The sequence below is a fragment of the Pyrgilauda ruficollis genome, unplaced genomic scaffold, assembly GCF_017590135.1.
Source record: "Pyrgilauda ruficollis isolate IOZ18807 unplaced genomic scaffold, ASM1759013v1 scaffold21, whole genome shotgun sequence".
In the NCBI taxonomy this organism is placed as follows: Eukaryota; Metazoa; Chordata; class Aves; order Passeriformes; family Passeridae; genus Pyrgilauda; species Pyrgilauda ruficollis.
The window spans coordinates 4,506,279-4,526,246 of record NW_024520318.1 but is presented as its reverse complement, the minus strand read 5'-3'; the positions used below and the strand labels follow the sequence as shown (position 1 = coordinate 4,526,246).

General features: G+C 42.9%; 1 protein-coding gene across 2 annotated transcripts in view; it reads right to left on the bottom strand.

The window, feature by feature from the left end:
• The window catches only part of FNDC3B (fibronectin type III domain containing 3B), a 185,555-nt gene that overhangs the window by 63,451 nt on the left and 102,136 nt on the right, over positions 1-19,968 (bottom strand). For both annotated transcript variants that reach the window (XM_041467869.1, XM_041467870.1), the window contains one exon: positions 2,104-2,162. In XM_041467869.1, the coding sequence (XP_041323803.1) occupies positions 2,104-2,162 (59 nt within the window). The remainder of the gene's footprint in view (positions 1-2,103; positions 2,163-19,968) is intronic.

Genomic DNA, 19,968 nt, shown 5'->3' with positions numbered 1-19,968 from the left:
GATAACGTGAATTAAAAACATACTTCAGCTGACAAAAAAACCCATGGGGGATTAAACGCAAAAGGTGCTTTTTAAAATTTTGGCTGTTAAAGGGACAAAGCTCTGATTAAATTTACAGCTTGGCTGCACACTTCTTAAACAGGTAACAATATCTATTATTGAAAAAAACCTTTCATGAAGTAATAATTTTAAAATTGTGTATATTGTGTACTCAGAGAGGTACCTGTATGATCCAGACACCACCCAGTGACAGCTCTCCTGCAGGAGCTGCTCACCTGCAGGAGCTGCTCACCAGGCTAAACCCTTTGGATGGCTTCATCCCCCCATGGATGGAGAGAGCTTCCCACTTGGACAAATCAAATCCATCTGCTGCAGACACAGCATCACCCTCGTGTCACTGACTCACCACGGTGTTCTTTTCCTTTACATTGTTTTATTTTTCACTTGTACAGGCATAAGATTTGCCAAGAAACATAACCAAGATGACTATTTCTGCATAATATGATCTATTTCTATCAGATGTAATATTGACTATAGACACACAGAACCATTCACAGCAATTCATGATTTGTGAGAGTCCTGAGAGTTTAATTACTCACAAATGTCAAAGTTACAGAGAGAGAATAATAGATAATCTCCAAATTCACCTCAGTAAATGTCATTATTATTGAACCAGCATTTGCCATGGTTTGGATTTTTTTTAATCCCAATTTTGACATGATTAAAGGAAAATTATTTTTGTTATTTTTCTTTTTTTTGTAGTTTATTTCTGCTTTAAAGGCTCCGGTTACCATAAATTTAATTGCCCAGATCTCAGAATCCTGCAAATTGCTCTAATAACTTCTCTTCCTACCTCTAAGGATAAAAGTATGAAACAACACATTTTTCTTGTCAGCTCTCTGGATTTTTGTAAAGTACCTGGCTGTGGCTATCGACCAAATGAGTAACACTCAGGTGGTCCTTGGTACAAAAATACTGACACTGACTCCCTCTGTACACCAACTCTGTGCTAAGTGCACTTTCTTCCCTCCTGAGCACCCTGAAACTCTTCAGCTCAGTATTGTCACTTGTTTCCACACCCAGTGAAGTGTCTTCCTCCTCATGGACAGAGCTCAGGCTGGTTTGTCATCTCTGCAGGCCTGGCTTAACTCGTGGCTTAGAACCAGCCCATGCCAGGACACCAGCACCTACTGATGGAGCAACTGAACACCGACACCTTCTGTATTTATTCAGAACAAAAACATCCATCAGAAGAGAGTCCAAAACCTCAGCCTGGCTCTCCCTGAGCTCTGCCACTCCTGCAGCCCAGGCTCCCACTGCAGAATGGCTCTGTGTCAGCCTCCACCAGCTGAACCAAGTCTTCCCATGAGCTTTCCACCAGTATTTTTTATTTATTTGCCTATTTGTGCCCTATCTCTCCAGCTGGACAGAGAAAGAACTGAGCTCTGGAGAGCACAGGAGATGGGCTGTGCTTTGGGATTTCTGCCTCCCTCTGCCCCATGGCTGCTTCTCCCAGGGCTGGCTTGGACCATTCATTCAGACCCACAGTGCTCCTCTGGCTTTCATCTGACACACCCACCTAGAAAAGGGCTTACAACCAGATTTATTAATAACCTCACCTGACTGCAGCCACACTCAGCATTAGGGTTATTTACAGGGTGATTCAATTCCATCATAATTTACAGGCTTTATTGGCTCAGACAAACACAGACTACAGTAATATGCCATTGAATAATAGAATTAGCTTAATTTAATCCTGCTTAAAGACATAAATTGCTCATGACAAAATTAAATCCAAAATGGGGGGTTAAGAGCTATGCAAGTCACCCCAGTGCACTGAGCTCCCCATTACAGTGTGAATACTGGGAATTGTCCCCTGGAAACAGAAAACTGGTGCAATTCCTGGAGTGGGCAGAGCCCTCTAACACCCATGAGCACAGAAGATCCTTCAGATTTATATCCCAGTAAAATGAGTTAGTGGCAGCAATTTGCTAAAGGAAAAAATCAGAGGTGCTCCCCTGTGAAATCACCAGCATGTTGTGACACAATCTACTTTTCACATTTGCTATTGTTACGTTTGTGTGGCAATTTGAGATCACATACCTGTGGTTTCTCCATTCCAGAAAGAATGTCTTGAACCCTTTTTGTTTCTGAATCAAATTCTGTAAAAGAAAGAATGTGGCAAGAAGAAGAGAAATAAATTACCAAAATTAAAGAAAAATTTCAGTTACATAAATAAAAATAGGGGAGGGAGACAAACAGACATTACAACATGAATATCAGTTGCCTTGTGAATTTAAGGTTGCAGTTACAGGTTCTTACACAAAAATGTTTAAAGAAGAGGAGGAAATAAAACTTCCAGTAATTGCAGATATTCAGAAATCAGAGTATTTGTAGAGGTGTCCTCCACAAACAGTGCTATTAATTGTGATCTGCATTCAGAGAGTAAAACCAGGGTGCTGTTTCCAGAGCTCAGCTGTGAAGGAAGCCCAGGAGTTTCTCAGTTCCTGCTGAAGCTAACCCTGGTTTGTTACCCAAACCCCCCTCACTCCAGCAGCTGCAGACTGGGCTGTCCCCCTGTCCCCAGGGCTCTGGAGAGGACAAGTGTCCTTGTGCCATGCAGGGAAAGCCCAGGGGAGCCACACAGGAGCCTGCCCTGAGCCCCAGCACCCACCCTGCACCACCTGGCCTTGAGCTGGGCAATGCCCAAAGCTCTTCTACAGCCACTTTCCAACTGGAGGCAATGAAGTGATGCCAGGCAAATTCCAGAGTCGGAGCAGCAGCAATCCATCCTCCCTGCCTGAGCCTGCAGCAGCTCCTGCAGGGGCTGCACAGAGGCACCCGCAGAAATGCTCCCCCTAAATTAGAGGGATAATTGTGCAGAAGAGGCCATCCTCTGAGCAGGGGAGTCAGCCTTTCCCTCATCCTCCCCCCTCAAAACAATCTTGAGGTGAAACATCAGCTCAGAGTAATGAGGTGACACAAAGCAGCTTTATTCCTTTTGGAGCAGAGCACACAGAGGCCTCACTTTCCACTACAGTATTCTCTAATGGAAAACTAAGAACATATTTTCCTGGGGTTTTTTTTGGGTTTTTTTTTTTTTGGTTTTTTTTTTGGTTTTTCTTTTTAAAAATGTTAAAGCAAAAAGTTTGCTCACCAAAGCAGAACTTATCTCACCTAAAGCAAAATGAGCCAGACGTCCTTGGCATAGGAAGCAAAAAGCATTAATAAACAGGTGGGATCAGATCAACAGCTTTCACTAATGATTCTCCCAAAACCTGACCTACTTCTCGTAGCCCAAGAATGTGTCTTTATTTTTGTCTGTGACCTGCTTTAAAAAAAGTAGATCTTCTTTTTAAAAATTCCATGTGCTCGACTGCCAAAAAATAGAATTGGCTGAATGCTGATGGCAGAATTCCAGTGTAAATGCCCATCTCTCCCTACAAGAATGCACCTTGGTGTGGACTGGGAATGACAGATCTCCTGCTGCACACATTCCTGGATTCCTTTTAGTCTCAGCCACTTGGAAAAGAAAGGAGTAGTAATATTTCAGGAGAAGTTGAGGATAGCAAGATTGTTGTTTTTCCATAGCAGATAACCCTCAGAGTGTATTATAAAGAGCATAAACTGGCAGGATTGAGCCAGAATATGATGATATTGATTTCAGAATTTCACAGATGGACTAAAATGGCTAAGGAAAAGGCTAAGCTGCTGATCCAAGTGAAAATGTCAAAATTTGGGGTGTTTCAGAATGCAGGGCTCCTTTCAGTATCAGTAAAAAAGTTGAACTGTGCCACAAAAGCCTGGAGGCAGATCTGCTCAGTGTGGAGATCCTGCAGGCTTATCTCGAAGGGATGCTAATCAGAAGCAGCTTCTGCAGCTCTGAGTGTAACAAAAAAGCTGCTACTATTTTATCAAAAGTTTCTGGTTATTATGTCACCCCTAATTACAACCCCCAGAAGCTGAGCGTGAATCACTCTCAACCCTAAATCCCAAACATGTGGACTGAATTTTCTTCTCTCTCTCTGCTTTCTAGCGAGGATGCTCTGTCACACTGAGCAGGAGAGGAAAACAAACCCTGAAGCCCAAAGAAATCTCATTTCCCTCTGCCATGAAAGGTGATTGCTTTGCACAGTAACTCCAACCCTCTGCAGGTCAGGGCTGAGGGTTCAAACTGCTCCAGGCACAGGAACTGACTCCAAGACTTAAGGGAGGTGGGTATGCCCAGCAAATAAATAAAAAATTAACTACTTCAATCAAACTTCTCAATGAAGTGTCCCACTCAGGGAATTTTTTGATTTAGATGCAATTATGCATCTTGTCCACACAGAGAAGGCCCTGGGTACCAGACACAGAGGAATTAGGTTGTTACAGATATGTGGACATTTATGAGGGCAATATGGACATTTATGTCACCAAGTGTTTATACAGATAAATTGGAGGTGGAAGAAGACAATTCTTCTTCAAAGGCTTTGGGGAGAGGGAGAGAGAGAATGGGATACAGATGACAAATAATGCCCTGTGAAAATAAAGCAAATACTAAAGGCAGAAAGCAATAAACACCCACAAGTGATGTCTATAATAGCATCAGAGAACTGCACAGGTTGAAAGGGGACCTCAGGAGTGGTTATCAAGAATTACAGTATTTACAGTGTTTCAAATACTTAGTTTCCCATTTCAAGAGCCATTAAAAGAAAAAAATCTTAGGCTTCTGTGGATGGCTGACTTCCTTTCTGTAAGAAACATGATTATTCACAGTCTCCTGAGCTAGACTAAGCTAAGGAGAAGAGAGACCTGTCCCAAATCTCTCCCTCAGTAGGGAAGTTGCTCTGACCTGCCAATCTGAGTATCAAGCTCAACATCTTCCTTCCACGCCAGCAAAGAGCAGAAAGCCCTCTGAAATAGAAGACAATAGGGAAGGAAAGAAACCATCTGATATGCTCTATCTGATATCACAGAGCTGCTGAAAGCCTTTCCTCCTGGCTCTCTGTTGTCACTCAGCAGCCACCAAGGACTATATTCTAAATTAGCTCATTTAGGGAGCATTTAGGGACAAGGAGCATGAGCATCTGCTGGACATCCCAGATGCAGTGGTGGAAAAGTGGGCAAGAACAGCAGCAAGAAATGGGCAAGTCTCGATGTAAAACAGTAGATTCAGGTCCAAAAAAACTACCTAGAACTGCTCAGGAAAGGTGGTGGGTGGCTGAGCATGACTCACATACCTGGGACTAATAGTCCCTGAGTAACAGACAGCTGATTTGCATTTCAATCTTTGTCCCTTCCTCTCCCTCAGCTGATTGAGCACCGAGTATCTGACAGGAAGACAGAAAATCTGTATGTCAAACCCCCAAAGGCTGGGGCTTGCAGGGGCAGGCAGCAGGAGCTGCTGTCCTCCCTTGCCACCAGGAACAGGAGCTCAGTCACGTCAAGGAACAGCCCAACCAACACTTCAGGTCATTGTCCCATTTTAACTCTTCCTCTCAGCATCTGTTCCCCACATCTGGCATGGCAAAACTCTTCTTCCTAGGAGGAAGCTGGGGGTGGGGGTGAATTCCTTGTGAATGCTCCAGGGGGTCCTCTGAGGGACAGTACAAAAAATCTGAGTTACCCTGCTAATCTCACTGTCTGACAGACATTGTAGCACTCCCAGCTTTAGGTTCTAATTCCCAGGCTGTGGGTTCTCTGGATCCAGTGTTTCAGACTAATCTTTTACTGCAGAAAAGCCAGCTGAAAGAGCTGGACCACATCAAGTCCTCTCCTTTTTTTTCAGAGTTTTGAATCATAAACAAAACTCTATAGATACAACCAGGAGTAAATGCCCCTAAAAGCTAAACACTTTCTCAGCAGCTGTTTGCTGCTAACAGGGTTCCAGTGTCAAGCCTTGCTGAACTAAAGCCTTTTATTCTATGCTTCTGTTAGCCTGTGTCTATGTTCCTTTCTGCACGTACAGCACAAATATAATTTTCAGACCTTTCCAACCATACTTTTAAACACCAAGCACAGCTTTAAAAAACAGGGGGAAAAAAGTCAGTTCAAGGTAAGTTTGAAGTTTCCATCAATAGTTTACATGTTTGCATGAACAGCAGCTGTGTATGTAAATGGTTTGAAATAGCTAAAAGCTCTAAACTAATTAAGATTTTCCCATTGCAAATACACATTTTAGGTTTGTTCTGCATTCTTTCCTTCGAAGAGAGGAAAAGGTCCAGCTCAAGACTTAGCTTCTGGCCACAGAAAGTATTTACTGTTTCAACAGCCTTTCCATTCCAAGGGAATGACATCAGCACTAGCACTTTGCAAACCCTGAGCCTAATTCTCAAGCAGGGCTCCATGCTCACAGATATGCCAGTCATAACACGACATGCTTTCTCAGAATTTGTTCCAGATTTATCGGGGCTGTGACCGCCTTTAGTGCTGGGAAAGATCTTTCATCAGTCACGTACAGCACAACCTACAGCCCCCGAGAAAATGAGCTCTTCAAACACAGCCCTGCTCCTTTGTGAGCTGCCTGCCCATGTCAAAGCTTAAGACACCAAGAAGAACACATACAGACTTTCAGGGAATGGCAGAAATGTAAGTTAATAAGCTCCTTGTACAAGAACAAAGCTAAAGCTGCAGATGTCACGCAGCAGCTGAGTCACAGGACCAGAGGGGATGTGACACAGTCAGAGTCCATCCTCCTACACTGAGACTCGATCATCTACACCCAAACCACTTCTCTGACACGGCTCCCTGGCCCATTTTTCCAAAATAAATGACAATTCAATAAATGACCTCCTGCCTCCATCTCCAAACTTCTCAGACAGCAGAACTACCACCGTATCTAACTCTTTATTGCAGGGAAGATCATCTCAACTCTCTCTGCTGTATCTGAAATTTATTCCTTCTTCCCTGCACATCTGCCCCAGGTGAGCTCATCACCCCTTCCTTTGTTGCCACCTTTCACATACTTGAAGAAATTTCTTCCTTCAACAAAACAAGCACACTTCTCCATACCTGTCTGTAAGAGACCCCACCTGCTGCTATCCTCTGCCACTTTTAAATTAAGTTTCCATCCTTCTGAGGGTATGGCACAGCCCTGCCCACCATGTGCCAGCTGAGGTCCTGGCAGCACCAAAACGAAGGACCCATTTACAGAGCTTGTTTAAAAGTTTGCTCTTCTCTCTGACTACAGAATAACTTGACTCTTGGGGTTTGTAATCCCCTATTCCTCCCAGAACTGCCATGTAATTAATAAAACAGCAGGTCTGAGTAGCTGCAGTGCAGTACATGGCTCTTGCCTTGATCAAACTTCTTCTTTGAAGGCCATTACAGAGCTCTCCTCCTGTCTGGTCATCATCCCTGACCCATCAAGCACCTCAACCCTATGACAGCCTGATATGGACTATAATTTAATAAGCCTCCATTCTTATTGCATCCTTCAAGCCCTTAATGAAAATATTGAATAAAATTAGAGCTAGGACAAATTCCTGCCTAATCCAGTTTGAAGCAGCTCTCCAGTCTGTCAGGGAGGCAGCCCAGGACAGGGCAGGGTCAGGGATAAACTGCCAGGCTACAGATGTGGCACTGGGAAGGGCAAATCCAGTGTCACACTGAACACACAGGGCTTTAAAAAACTCTTCCCAGATGGACAGAACATGGAGCCTTTCAGAATAAAAAACTTGTGAAAAAAGAATTTCTATTCAAAACGGTCAGTCACACCATGTGAACCTATAATACACCAAGGAAGATTATTAATTAAGCCTGGACAAAATTTCTAAACGTTAAATATTTCAAATTTCTTTTCACTACATGAAAGCTAATAAAAAACATCAGTGATAACACACAACTATGGCTCCCCTGACAAAGGTAGAGAGATTGATGTTATCCAACTTTAGATAGGATTGTTAAAACATGTTCTAATTCTTTAAAAATTGCCATGCATGAGTGTATCACAACTTTTCCATTTCTAAGTGGCTTCCCAGTGTTGCTATCTGATTTCTCCTGCTAACATACCTTAATTCATGTCTAGGAGCTTATGCTCCATTATTTATCCTTGAAAACCAAACCACATATAGATAGCAAAAAAAAAAAAAAAGAAAAAGAAAAAAAAAGAAAAAGAAAAAACAACAATAACATAAAAGGCAAAAACCTACAACAACAACAACAAAAAGGCACATTTTCAGACCTAAAAACAGAAAAATCAGATCTCTAGTCATCCTGATTCACTGATTCAATAAAGCAAAGGATGACTGAAGTGCTCTGCCTCAACACCACTGTGATTTAGGCATGCATTTAATCCCACGCTTCAGAGATGTCCTGGCCACAGCCCATATCTATTGACCTGCTAGTTTCACCTTGTCTGCTTCAGTATCATATTGTCCATGGGACAGGATACTCCAAAATACCTGGAGTGCAAGTTCACAGCTCATCCTTCTCTCAACAAAGGCACTTCCTATCACATGGATCAGGATCAGATGTGGGAGCACTCAGATGTACATAATGAAGTCACCTGGGCTAAAAAACATTTTAAAAATAAATGTAAGGGCATCCAATCCTCCCTGCCCCCCCATTATTGTTTGGATCTCTGTTTTTCATTGGGATGGAGGAAGGAAAATAAGATCAGTAGCAACAAGCAAGGGGAATAAAAGGCTGGATGCAAGGGACAAATGGAGGGTAAGTGACATGTTTGGTTTGTTTTTCTCTGCTTCTTCACTGCTACTGCTGGAAGACAGCAAAAACAACTCCTACTTTACTGGCTGGAGATCTGAGTGAATTCCTACTGTGAACACGCAGTTGGTCCATTAGAAGGCAGAAAAGGCTTTCTTAGTAAAATACAGCAACCCCCCATCTCCATCACATCCCTCTGACATCTCGAGCGAGTCCTTTGTACATCTCCCAAAGCAGATAACAGAGGCAGAGCACAGGGGATGGCTGCAGCTGGCTGGGTTTGAAGGAACACCAAACCAAACAATGACATAACCCACAGACACAGAGGAAGCCCAAGCTGAATCTGCTGGAACAACAAACCAGTTACACACAGGACCTCCTCTTGGAGCGCTCTTTTCATCATTTCGACCTGCTTTAGCTTATTTTCTCTGTCAAAATATTTTTTCTTTTTATTTTCGGCAGCTTCCCTTCTGCTATTCTGTTACAGCAGCTCTCACACTCTGTGGGGTTGGGAAGACAATAAAAGCTTTGCAGATAAACCAAGCAGTGCCTACCCCTCCATCTTTTGGTCAAGTATTTGAAAGTCCCTCCTAAAACTTTCCTGGAGCTCCTGACTCCCACTTTCCAGGTAGAAGGCAGATGTTTGTTCTGACTACAAACTTGGCCAACAAACACTAACGTTTTCCTAGAAACAGTGATGTTCTTTACACTCGTCAGAATTTTGTACAATAGTTGGGATGCATGGAATTTCCTTACACTTAATTCCTTCCATTTATTTCCGTGCCGCTTCCTGCTTTGTCCCTCTCATTTCTCCTCATTCCCTGTGGCTGCCTGTCCTGCCTTTGCCACACTCATTGTTCTCCAGGCTGAGGAACCCCGTGGTCATTCAGGAAGGGATGCAACTTCTGCAGAGCTGCAGGGCAGCAGCCCAGGCTGCCCCAGGTGACATGGCCGGAAAAACTCCACAGGCTTCCCGAGCTCCAAGCAGGAGCAGGGGATAGTCAGCAGCATGGCTGAGATACCCACGCTTCTTAAAATGTGAAACTGGCTCAGAAGGATGTCTGACACCAGCCATGAAACTACACCAACTGTCATTTACAGAGAGATTTCCCCTCCAAAAGAAAAGGTTCCCTTCAGTCCTGGCACCTGTCACAGCCAGAGCAGGAGCCTGAGCATCATGAACACACAGTAAAGGAGGTTCATGACTCCTCCCTGCACTGGCAAAAAGCACAAGTCTGACAGCACCAAGGATTAGTCTTTCCTCCCAGCTGGGTCACTGACAGCTCCACTGCATCCCATCACAGGCATGGCTTTGTCACTCCCGAGTGTCCCTGCTGGGACAGCCACACCACGTCCTGCTGGGGCAGAGGTGAGTCCTGCTCCCTCCAAGAACTGAGGTGGAAAGCACAGTCCCTAAGGAACACAGAGTGACAAGTCTCCAGTGTGCCATTTTAAAGTGCCTTTTAAAATCCTGTGTCTGCTGCCCCATGCCAGTGAGGAAATACTTGTCTCTGAAATACCATCCCCAGTGTAGGGGGACAATGGCACCAGTACTGAACACAAAACAAAACTTACTTCTTCTTGATGCTCAAAAATATGACCATAGGCAATTCTGGCCACAAAACCCTTTGCTAATCTGCCTATTACACAATAAGAGCATTTTCCTGATCAAACACAAAACTAGCAAAATAACCTGCAGAACTGCATATTTGCACAGAAAAACAATCACACAGCACAGCCAAAACAGACTCCATAGGAGTTCCAAACTTGCTGAGGATTAAACAGAGCTCCTCAGCCAAAATTAACAACTTCCTTGGCAGTGAACCTCATAAAGCCACCGAGTTTGCTGCAACAATAGGAAGGCAGCACAGCACTTCCCCAGTGCAGAGGCACAGCACAACCCATCACCAACTAAAAAAAATTTTAAGAAAATAACTGCAGGCCAAATTTTGCACTCAGTCGCAACTCCTCAACCTTGCTCGAATCAAAGAAGAAATGCTTTCTTTAGATTTCATGGTGGCAATGCAAAGTGATGTGGGATGCTGGGTTTGAGCAATAACCACTATTTCAGAGAGTCAGAGCAAAGCGAGCCTCTATGAGAAAGCAAGCAGGGAAAACTTGCCCTAAAACAGGATAAAAGTAGGAAGTGTGTCATCTTTTCACTGTTCTTGATTTTTGTCTAAGCATTTACATTAAAACAGAAATTTTATTTCTGTGCACTATGTACACTATTTGCACATCTTTAAAAGATGTTAGATTCCACAGGAATAAAAGTTGGGGCTTTTTGGGTTTTTTTGGTTTGTTTTTGTTTTTTTAAATACAACCGTTCCAAATCATGGTGCTAGAAAGGCAAAGATTTTTCATGAAGCCTGCACTGGGATTTTTCAGTGGCAACCTAGTGAGTGGCTGCAGTTACAACACTCTTTGAATGAACCCCAACCTAAGCTCTTCTGTCACCAATGTAAATTACTGACCTATTTTTCCAGACGAAAAGTATGATACAATGAAATTGCAATGAGTGGTGGAGGAGATCACAGTAATCCCAGAAACCAAATAACACCTTTCTCCTTCCACTCAGTCCAGGCACCACAGCTCAGAGATGGGGGAAGGCAAAGGGCTTCCCCTCCCTTCTTTAAATCAACCCAAACACCTCCAGACTGACAGCAGAACAGAAATAAATTATCTTCCTCCTGACAGATGACAATCAACTGACTCAAGCAATCCCAGCCTAAATTGTTTTGCAGTCATGTCTGAAGGATGAACTATGACTATATGAGCTAGAAGGATATTAAACGGAATGCTTAATAAAGACTGGGGGCTAAATTTATAAAATGAAGAAGTCAAAAAGGCTGATGTAATCTTATCTGTGCCCTCTCATGCCTGAGAAGGGAAGAATGAGTTCAAGAATGTTTAAAAAACCTGATATATAATGTCTGTACCAACTTCCTACTAGTGAGCTGGAGGAAGTGCATGGGCAATTAGCAGCCCTGTATGGGACGAGGCCAAAATGTGATCTTGGATATTGGCACAACCAGTTTCACCACTAAGAAACCTTCCAAACATAAAATATTTCACAGAAATATCCACCTGATTACTGCTTGCTGGGGAGGATTCAACAAAGCTACAGGAATTTCAGCTCATTCTGGATTGCATTGCTGAGATGAAATTCAGGCACAAGTCACATGAATTGCAGTAAATCAAAGCAGCTGCTTCTAAGTACAGCTCCTTAGAGGGGAAAAGAAAAACAAGGAAAAAAAACCAACACAAAAACCAAACTCAAGCTTCAGGACAACATCTTTTATAATAAACCCTGGAGAAAATTGAAATGGCTGCTTCATTTTAGAACAGTGTTTAACCCTTCTGTTAACTGCAACACTCAAAGCATCACCCTGCATTAAGATTCCTCCTCCCCTTAAAAGTAAATGTACTGAAGGTCACAAAAACTTCAGAAATTAAATTCCACCCTTCCTCAGAAAAGGAGGAGTAAACAATGGGGTTTGAAGCACAGCCTAAGAGAGTTCAGTAAACAAATCCCATTAACTTCAGGGGGACATGAAATTTCATTTCACCACCTTTGCAAATCCAGCTGGAAACACAGACGGACATTGTTCAGAACATCTGGCTATACAAATAAGTGTTGTTCATTAAATCATTAGACTTAAACACGTTTTGTTCTTTATAGTCTGGAGGGAGGAAATGTTCTACCTCTTCCCTATAAATACCCTCTCCCTTTTGGCTCCATGTCCCAGATATTGCCAAATAAGGGAAACACAGTTCTCTTCCTTTGTCGGTGGTCCATGTTATCTCCTCCTAACTGGTGAGGATCCACTGGTTATCTTGCTCTGAAGCTCTCAGATCTTGGTGTAACTCTTCTCCCTGTCACAGGCATTTAATCAGTGAGCATTTAAGCAGGATGAAAATGTACTTTGTATATATATGTATATTTTTTTTCTGTTGGGTGGGTATCCATAAATTATGTAAACTCCTAGGAAAAAGGTTCGGATTTCAGTCTTCTGGATTTGACTGTCAGTTGCAGCAGAAGCTGTAAATTCTTGAGAAAATATGAAGATCCTCTGGGGGAAGAGGTTGTGCCTTACATCATTCAGCACTGACTTCCTGATAAATGATGGAGCAGACAGTTTAGCCAGCTCGCCCTGCCAAGGAGATCCTGCTGGCAAAATAAGGCAAGGGAGGGATAAAGCAGATGGGAATAAAAATATGAGAGCCTACAGAAACTGATCAGGATTGGGAAAAACAGCTTTGAGGTAAAACATCAGCCACTGCCAAAAGGGTTTATGAGCCTTAATAAGGTCAAACACGAGCCCTGGAGCCAGATTCCCTCACTCTTTACTAGATATGCCCTACATGTTCCTCAGTGGACTTTGAGCTGTGTTTCCTGTAGTTAGCACACTTAGGAAGATTAGGGAGCTTCTAATGAGATTTACTTTGTCCCAGCTGCTGTGATGAGACTGAAAAACGTAACCAGAACTGTGGTGACCCATTCTGCCCCATGGATGGCTCAGAGTCATGGATGCCCAGACCAGCAGCTCTCAGAGCACCTCACAACCACGCTGGATCATTTGTATCCACACTACCCAGGTGTTCTTTTGCATTTTCAGGAACAAAAATTCTGAACAAAACCAAGTTTGAGGCATTTCCATTCGCCTTTACAAAGAGCTGACATTGAAGATGGGAGAATATTGTGCAATTAAATTAGGAGATGCTCCCACTTAGCTGATGAAGAGAATCCCTTATCTACAACTTCTGGTGCCAAAGTTATGAAGCTGGTTCTTTAGTCTTTCAAGATAAGAGCATAAAAATAGAGTGTATCTCTTCTCTCCCTGTGTCAGCCCTTCCCAGCTTGCAGAGCTCTGTGCTAACAAAGCAGTGTGCTGTGAAAGAAGGGGGGACTGCCATGGCATTCAGGCTTCCCATGAACTTTGGGTTTGTTCCTGCAGTATGGATAGAGCAAGAGAATACCTCCCTGTCTGTGACAGGTCACGTGCAGACAGGATTTCACAGGCTGGCAAATTCCTGGAAATTATCTGCACACAGGCAACTTCTGGGAAAGAGTTGGTCAAGATGCCTGAGCAGGAAGCACCCACAGGCAGCTCGGAGCAGAACGCTGCTGGGTTTGGAGCTGGGCAAAGCTGTGGCAGAGGCAGGGAGGGCACTGGGCATGCACTTGCTTTCCAGCACCATCTGTGATATTTACCTTTTACCCTTATCCATCAAAGCCCCCATGACTGAAGTTAAGCTTCAAGACAGCAGAGGAAACAGATTTGTTTCTCTCCCTCAACAGAGTTTATTTCAGTGAAGCTGGATAAACATTTTAGCCATTCTTCTTGCTGAAGAAAAGTCACAAATTAAGCCTGATCTGGATAAATTCTTGCAGGCACACAGAACTTGGGACTGTACTCTACCTGAACCCTGCAATATGTTTCTAACACAACCATCAGTCTATATAAAACTCACTTAAGTGGTTACTTTACGTAGCTATTAGGCAAAAATATTATTTGGTGAGAATCTGTGTGGCCCAGCTAATGGAGTTCAAGCTGGTACACAACGGTGTACCTGACACTCATAATCACTTTGTTTACTGAGCAGTTCACAGCCTATTATTTTAGAGAAAATACCAAAGATAAAGACTGTTGAAGAAGCAGGCATACTTCCAAATAGAAACAAACAAAAGCACAAGCTCAGTCATGATGTGGCAGATAAGGTCAAGGCACGAGAGTATCACATTGGAAATTCTGGGTGCTGCAAATGAACACTGGTTTCTCAAGTTCAGACTATGCCCTAATTAATGCATCCTATTTCCTCTCATGCATTAAAACTTACAGGAAAACAGCACAGAGCACAAAACCTATTTCTAATGAGATATAAGTCTGAAGAATTCAGACAAGTAGTATTAATGGCTAAAACTTAAAAAAAATGCAGTAGGAACAGTAACACTATTTAGATTTCATGTTTGATGCTGATATATCCTCTCAAGATTCCACACGTCTCTGGTTACAATAAATATTATGTTTCATGTTGCATTATTTGGTATAATACTAAAATTCACTCAACCTGACAGATGTCTTTTACTCTTCTGTGTGTTTTTTCAATGCTATTAATAAAATCACTATGTCAGTTTTGACAGATTGTCTCCTGAAAACAATCTTATTGATACTCCTTATTTTATAGAAGCAAGAACATTTAGGGACAGCAGAGAAGATGCATTTAACATAGGGGTATTCTGTATAGCAGCAGAAAAAACATTTATGACCAATTTTGTCTGCAGAACATTTCTACATTGTATAACAAATGTCTATTAGCATGTACCAAATCATCAGTTCCCAGCTAAAAGAACATAAAATTTACATGTATTGCCAGTGTTTCTCAGCCACTTTGCTTACATGTACCAAAAGTGATGAAAATACTCTTCTAAGCTTTTAAATCTCGAGGATATACAGGCACAGATAAATGTATGACTCAATAAGCAAAATGGATTCAGGACCAAAATAGAAAAGAATTGACAGGATCTAGAATGAGTAAGAAGAGGAACTTCGCCTTGTTCCTGTCTGCACTGAATCACAGCTCCTACAATTTACCTCTAATACACAGGCTCTGGATTAAAACAACAAGTTGATACAGTTAAACAAAAACAGAAAAAAAAACCCCACACTTTTTTCATCAGTATATTTAGATGTTACACGGTAGATGGAGAGAGAACAGGATGGGGCTGTACCAAGAACACCTCGGCTCTGGTTTTTCATGTGTTACCCACTCTGCATCACTCACTAGCAGCTTGCAGAGCATGCCCCACCCCATTCAGGGATGCCTGAGGGTACTTCTTCACCTCAGAACTTCTGCTTTGCCAAGTTAAGTACTTACTGTAAAATGTTTTCCAATTAAAACCACCATTGTCAGGAAGCGCTCTTGCCAAGCCCATTTTCCAATGCATTGCCCTCAAAGAAATGAGCACACAGAGCTCCCCACATCTCCTGAGAAGCTTCGAGCAGCAGGAATTTGAAGCCATGGTTTTCACCTTTCAGAGTAGCTGGAGGCTCCTTCAGTGCACGAAATCAGATTTACAAAAGCTCCACAACAGGAAAGCAACAGCTCTGAGGTTTGTACACATATGACAGTGGAAGCTGATGATCTGTCAATAGCCTTCAACAGCTCTTTAATTAATTGATTTTAATCAATTTTAACTATTTTTAACTTTAACTATTAATTGATTCTGGTGTTTTTTCCTCCCTTCTCCACGTGTGAAGCACATCAATGCCACAGAGCAGTGAAGTGCACCCGAAACGCAGTGCTCCTCACTGGGAAAGCAAATGTGCTTTTCAAAACTGAGTTAGATGAGTTCACAGACAACAGGGCAGTGAGTGGGCACCAAGGACTGGGCAGGACTCGACCCTTCCTGGTGCTTGCCAGGTCTGGATGCTGCTGGAGGAGCCAGGAGCACCATGTGCTCCTCCTCAGCATCATCTTCATCACACCCCTGGGCTAGAAGGGCTGATCTGAAGCCAGATCTCAAATGAGGATGAAACCTTGTTCAGGAACACTTCCACAAAGGCACACAAGGAGCAGCCTGGAGCCAGCTCCCTGCCCAGGCTGGCTCTGTTTGTTCTGGCAACCAGCTCCTGCACAGGATGCACACAACAATCCATTGCCCACTTCCCACTTGTAGCCATTTCAAGTGGTTTACTTTCGGCTGTCTTAAGCTCTTCAAACTTCAAAAAGGATTAAAAAAAAAAAAAGATTTTATCTCATTAGAAGAGAGGAAAAAAAAAAGATGCTTTATAAGGAAATAGGCAAAAGCATTGTCAGAATGCTCAAAACTGCTTATGTTCCCACAGTACTTGCAGCCACATACAAAACTTCTTGAACTACCAGATCCCTGCATGACCAAGAAGGGAGCCACTGAGTGCATGAGAAGGAAGTGACTCAGACTGAAATTCATAAAGGACAGCATGAATGGGACAGGATTTCCGCTTACAGCTCTTTTTACATGGCAAGGCTCCTTTACAAAAAAAAACCCAGCCCACAAAAAACCTAACCCTGCTCCCTCCTGTACCATTCAGTTTTTAAAACAGGTCTGTGGAAAAGCTCCAATATGGATTTTAAATCAGAATCCCAGTATCATACCTCCACTTCTACCTGTACAAAACACCATCCATCATCCTACCAGAAGCACTCAGAAGAACTGCTAAATTTTCAGTCAATTATAAGCAGTTTCCTTTTTTTTCTGCCTTAGAACAGCCTATTTCCAACATAACTAGAAATCTTTATTTACAAGTGCACCACCCAACACAGCATGATGCAGTCAATGGAAAAGGTCAGAACTGCACTTAAATCCCCAATCTGAAACCATGAATTTCCTAGTAAAAAGGGGATGCTGCTGTTATAGAACCACCCTGGGATAAGGGTGCATTATAGAAGCACCAACTTACCTTTAATGCACCATCATGTTGTACCAAGGTGCACAGGCTGGATCCACAACTGGAGAGGTGACTGAACAATAATTTAACAATAATCCAGAGTAATTTACTTAATTTCAGTACTGCTCACATTCAGAATTGGTGATTTATAACCCCATTTCTTCTACCAGTGGTGAAGCAGATTTTTGGGGAACCCTTCCTTCTTTTAATATTGGAAGGAAGCTGAAATTTATTGATACATGGCAGAATTTTCCTTGAGCACTTACTCGATTTCATGGGCATAATACATGAAATGGGAATAGATTTGGATGTGAAAAGTACATTTTAAAGTTAAATATCACAAATACTGTGATTTTTCAGGGAAAAGGGTTGAGTTGTCCTTGCATTGTACGCTGGACATTTTCTTCAGTATTATTCACATGACCCCAGAATTGTTTGGGACCTGAAAGATCCTCTTGTTCTAGCCCCTGCCACAGGCAGGGACACCTTCCACTATCCCAGGCTGCTCCCAGCACTATCCAACTAGGCCTTGGACACTGCCAGGGATGAGACAGCCACAGCTTCTCTGGATAACATCCAACCGGGCCGTGGACACTGCCAGGGATGAGACAGCCACAGCTTCTCTGGATAACCTTTGCCAGAGTCTCCCCACCCTCACAGGGAAGAATTCCTTCCCAATATCCCATCTAACCCTGCCCTCTTTCAGTTTAAAGCCATTTGCCTTGTCCTGTTACTCCATGCCCTTGTCAAAAGCCCCTCTCCAGCTCTCCTGTAACCTCTTTAGGGGCTCTAAGAGGGGCTCAACCCTCTCAGTCTGTGTTGATAAGGAAGGTGTTCCATCCCCTTTATTGCTCCTGCAGCCCTGTAATAACCCCATTCCCAGCAGAGTGGGTGTGCTGAGGAAGGAGTAACACCCCCCTCAGAGAAATCACCACTAAAAAACAAGGAGCCGGACAAGCATCACCTTAAGCACAGGGGCAGCAGATCCAAGAAGAGAAACTCCCATCTTCTCTGTCACAAACCCCCTGTGTGCATCATCTCTCCCTGCTGACTAAAGCAGACACTCCAATTGCCTCTCTGAGCATCAGCCCAGGAGCAGCTGGGACTGCAGGGAGAGGTGCCCCTGGCGAGCTCCCACCCACACTTCCAGCACTCAGGCAGCTCCTAAATTTTGCTTCAGCCAGCCCAGTCCCTAAGGACAGCAATCACTGTCAGGCTGTAGCACTGTGTACTGACACAGGCTGTTCTCTGCAGCAACTACAGCTGAGCCTGTGCAAGCGCCTGCTCCAGCTGTGTCTGGGGCTCCTAAAGCCCCCTCCCCTGCCAGCAGCTGGATCCCAGCATTGCTCCATCATCCAAACACCCCAAAGAAGCCAGCTCCACTGCAGGAGCACACACACCCCACAGCCAGATAGGAAATGACAGGCCCTCAAGCATATCACAATCCCAATTCAAAAATCCACGCAAACAAAGCTCTCAGCTCCAGCTCTCCTCCACCTTACTCCAAGTTTTACTGTAAATTCATACATTCCTACTCTCCTCCTAAAGAGTTTTTTGGTTAAGTGGTTTTCTAAATAAAGACTTATCCACAAGTTTTATACATCTATATACACATTTTTATATATTTATGTATCTAAAAATAGGTTTTCCAGGCTATTCTGCAATTTTGGAAGCAGCCAGACACCACCATCAAGTTTTTAACTATTAGCAGGCTGAACAGATACACATCCACAAAACCTGTAAGTTTAAACCCCTTTGCTACTTGTTGCTTCTGACACATTCATTGTTTGGCTATTCTAAAAACTGTCATCTTAGCAGCATAAATCAAATTAGCAACTGTGCCCAGACTGCTGTTAAATCTCACCCTAATTACCTGTGTGGCCAGGTTAGTCAGGTATTCATCAATAAATCCCCAAATAATTAAAGAAGAAACAGAGAAGGTAAATATAAAGCAACATATATGATTAGAAGCTTGTAAATATCAAGTGGGAACTTATTTTATTTTAGGGAGCTGCTTCATGGGAGCCTTGAAGAAACCTCTGTAACCTTTCTGCAGAAATCTGAATGTAAGATTGCATGTATATAGTAATACACTGATGTCAAAAACCTCACATTTAAACCCACAGTATCTTTTATTTTTTTTCCTTTTAATATGAAAAAAATTCTCCTATTCCATGAACTGGCCATGAACTTGCTGCAGAGCAGCTGATGCAGCTCCAGGGCTGCCACTTCTGGGTGCAGATGCAGAACCTAATTTTAAAAGGCAGGAGGGTGGGACAAGGGATGCTCATTTGCACAGCCTGCTGTTAGGGACTTTTCCTGAGCTGGGGGAGGACTCCATCCCTTGCTGTCCCCAGTCTGAAGGCACTCTCTGGCTGACAGGACTGGATGTGCTGTAGCCTTGACTCCACTGATTTTCTTGGTGTTCTAAAAGCCCTCGTGCTCTTCAGCTGCAGCACAGCAGACCAGTCCAAAGCAATGAATTACACAAACATAAAGGTTGCAGGAAACCCTCAGATAAGATGCTTTAAAATTATTTCTAGATTATTTCAGAAGTGATCAGCCAGGCTGACTCAGTACCCACTGAACCAATATTTTAAGACTATACTTTTTTCCAAGTCTTTTACATCCAAGCATCAAACACCTCATGTATTCCACTTCAAATAAACACCTAAACATAAATAAGAATACTAAAGCTCACATAAGCTGATTGGCAAGAAATAACTATAAAGTCTAATGCAGTGATTCATTTTCCTGGATTACAGCATTCCCAAATACAGCTCCTTGCTGATTCTAAAGACCCTGAAGCACATATGCAAATCCTCATTCCTTACCATGCCAGCAGCATTTTTCCCCCTCTTTGGCTATTGATACAGTTAATTTTCATAAC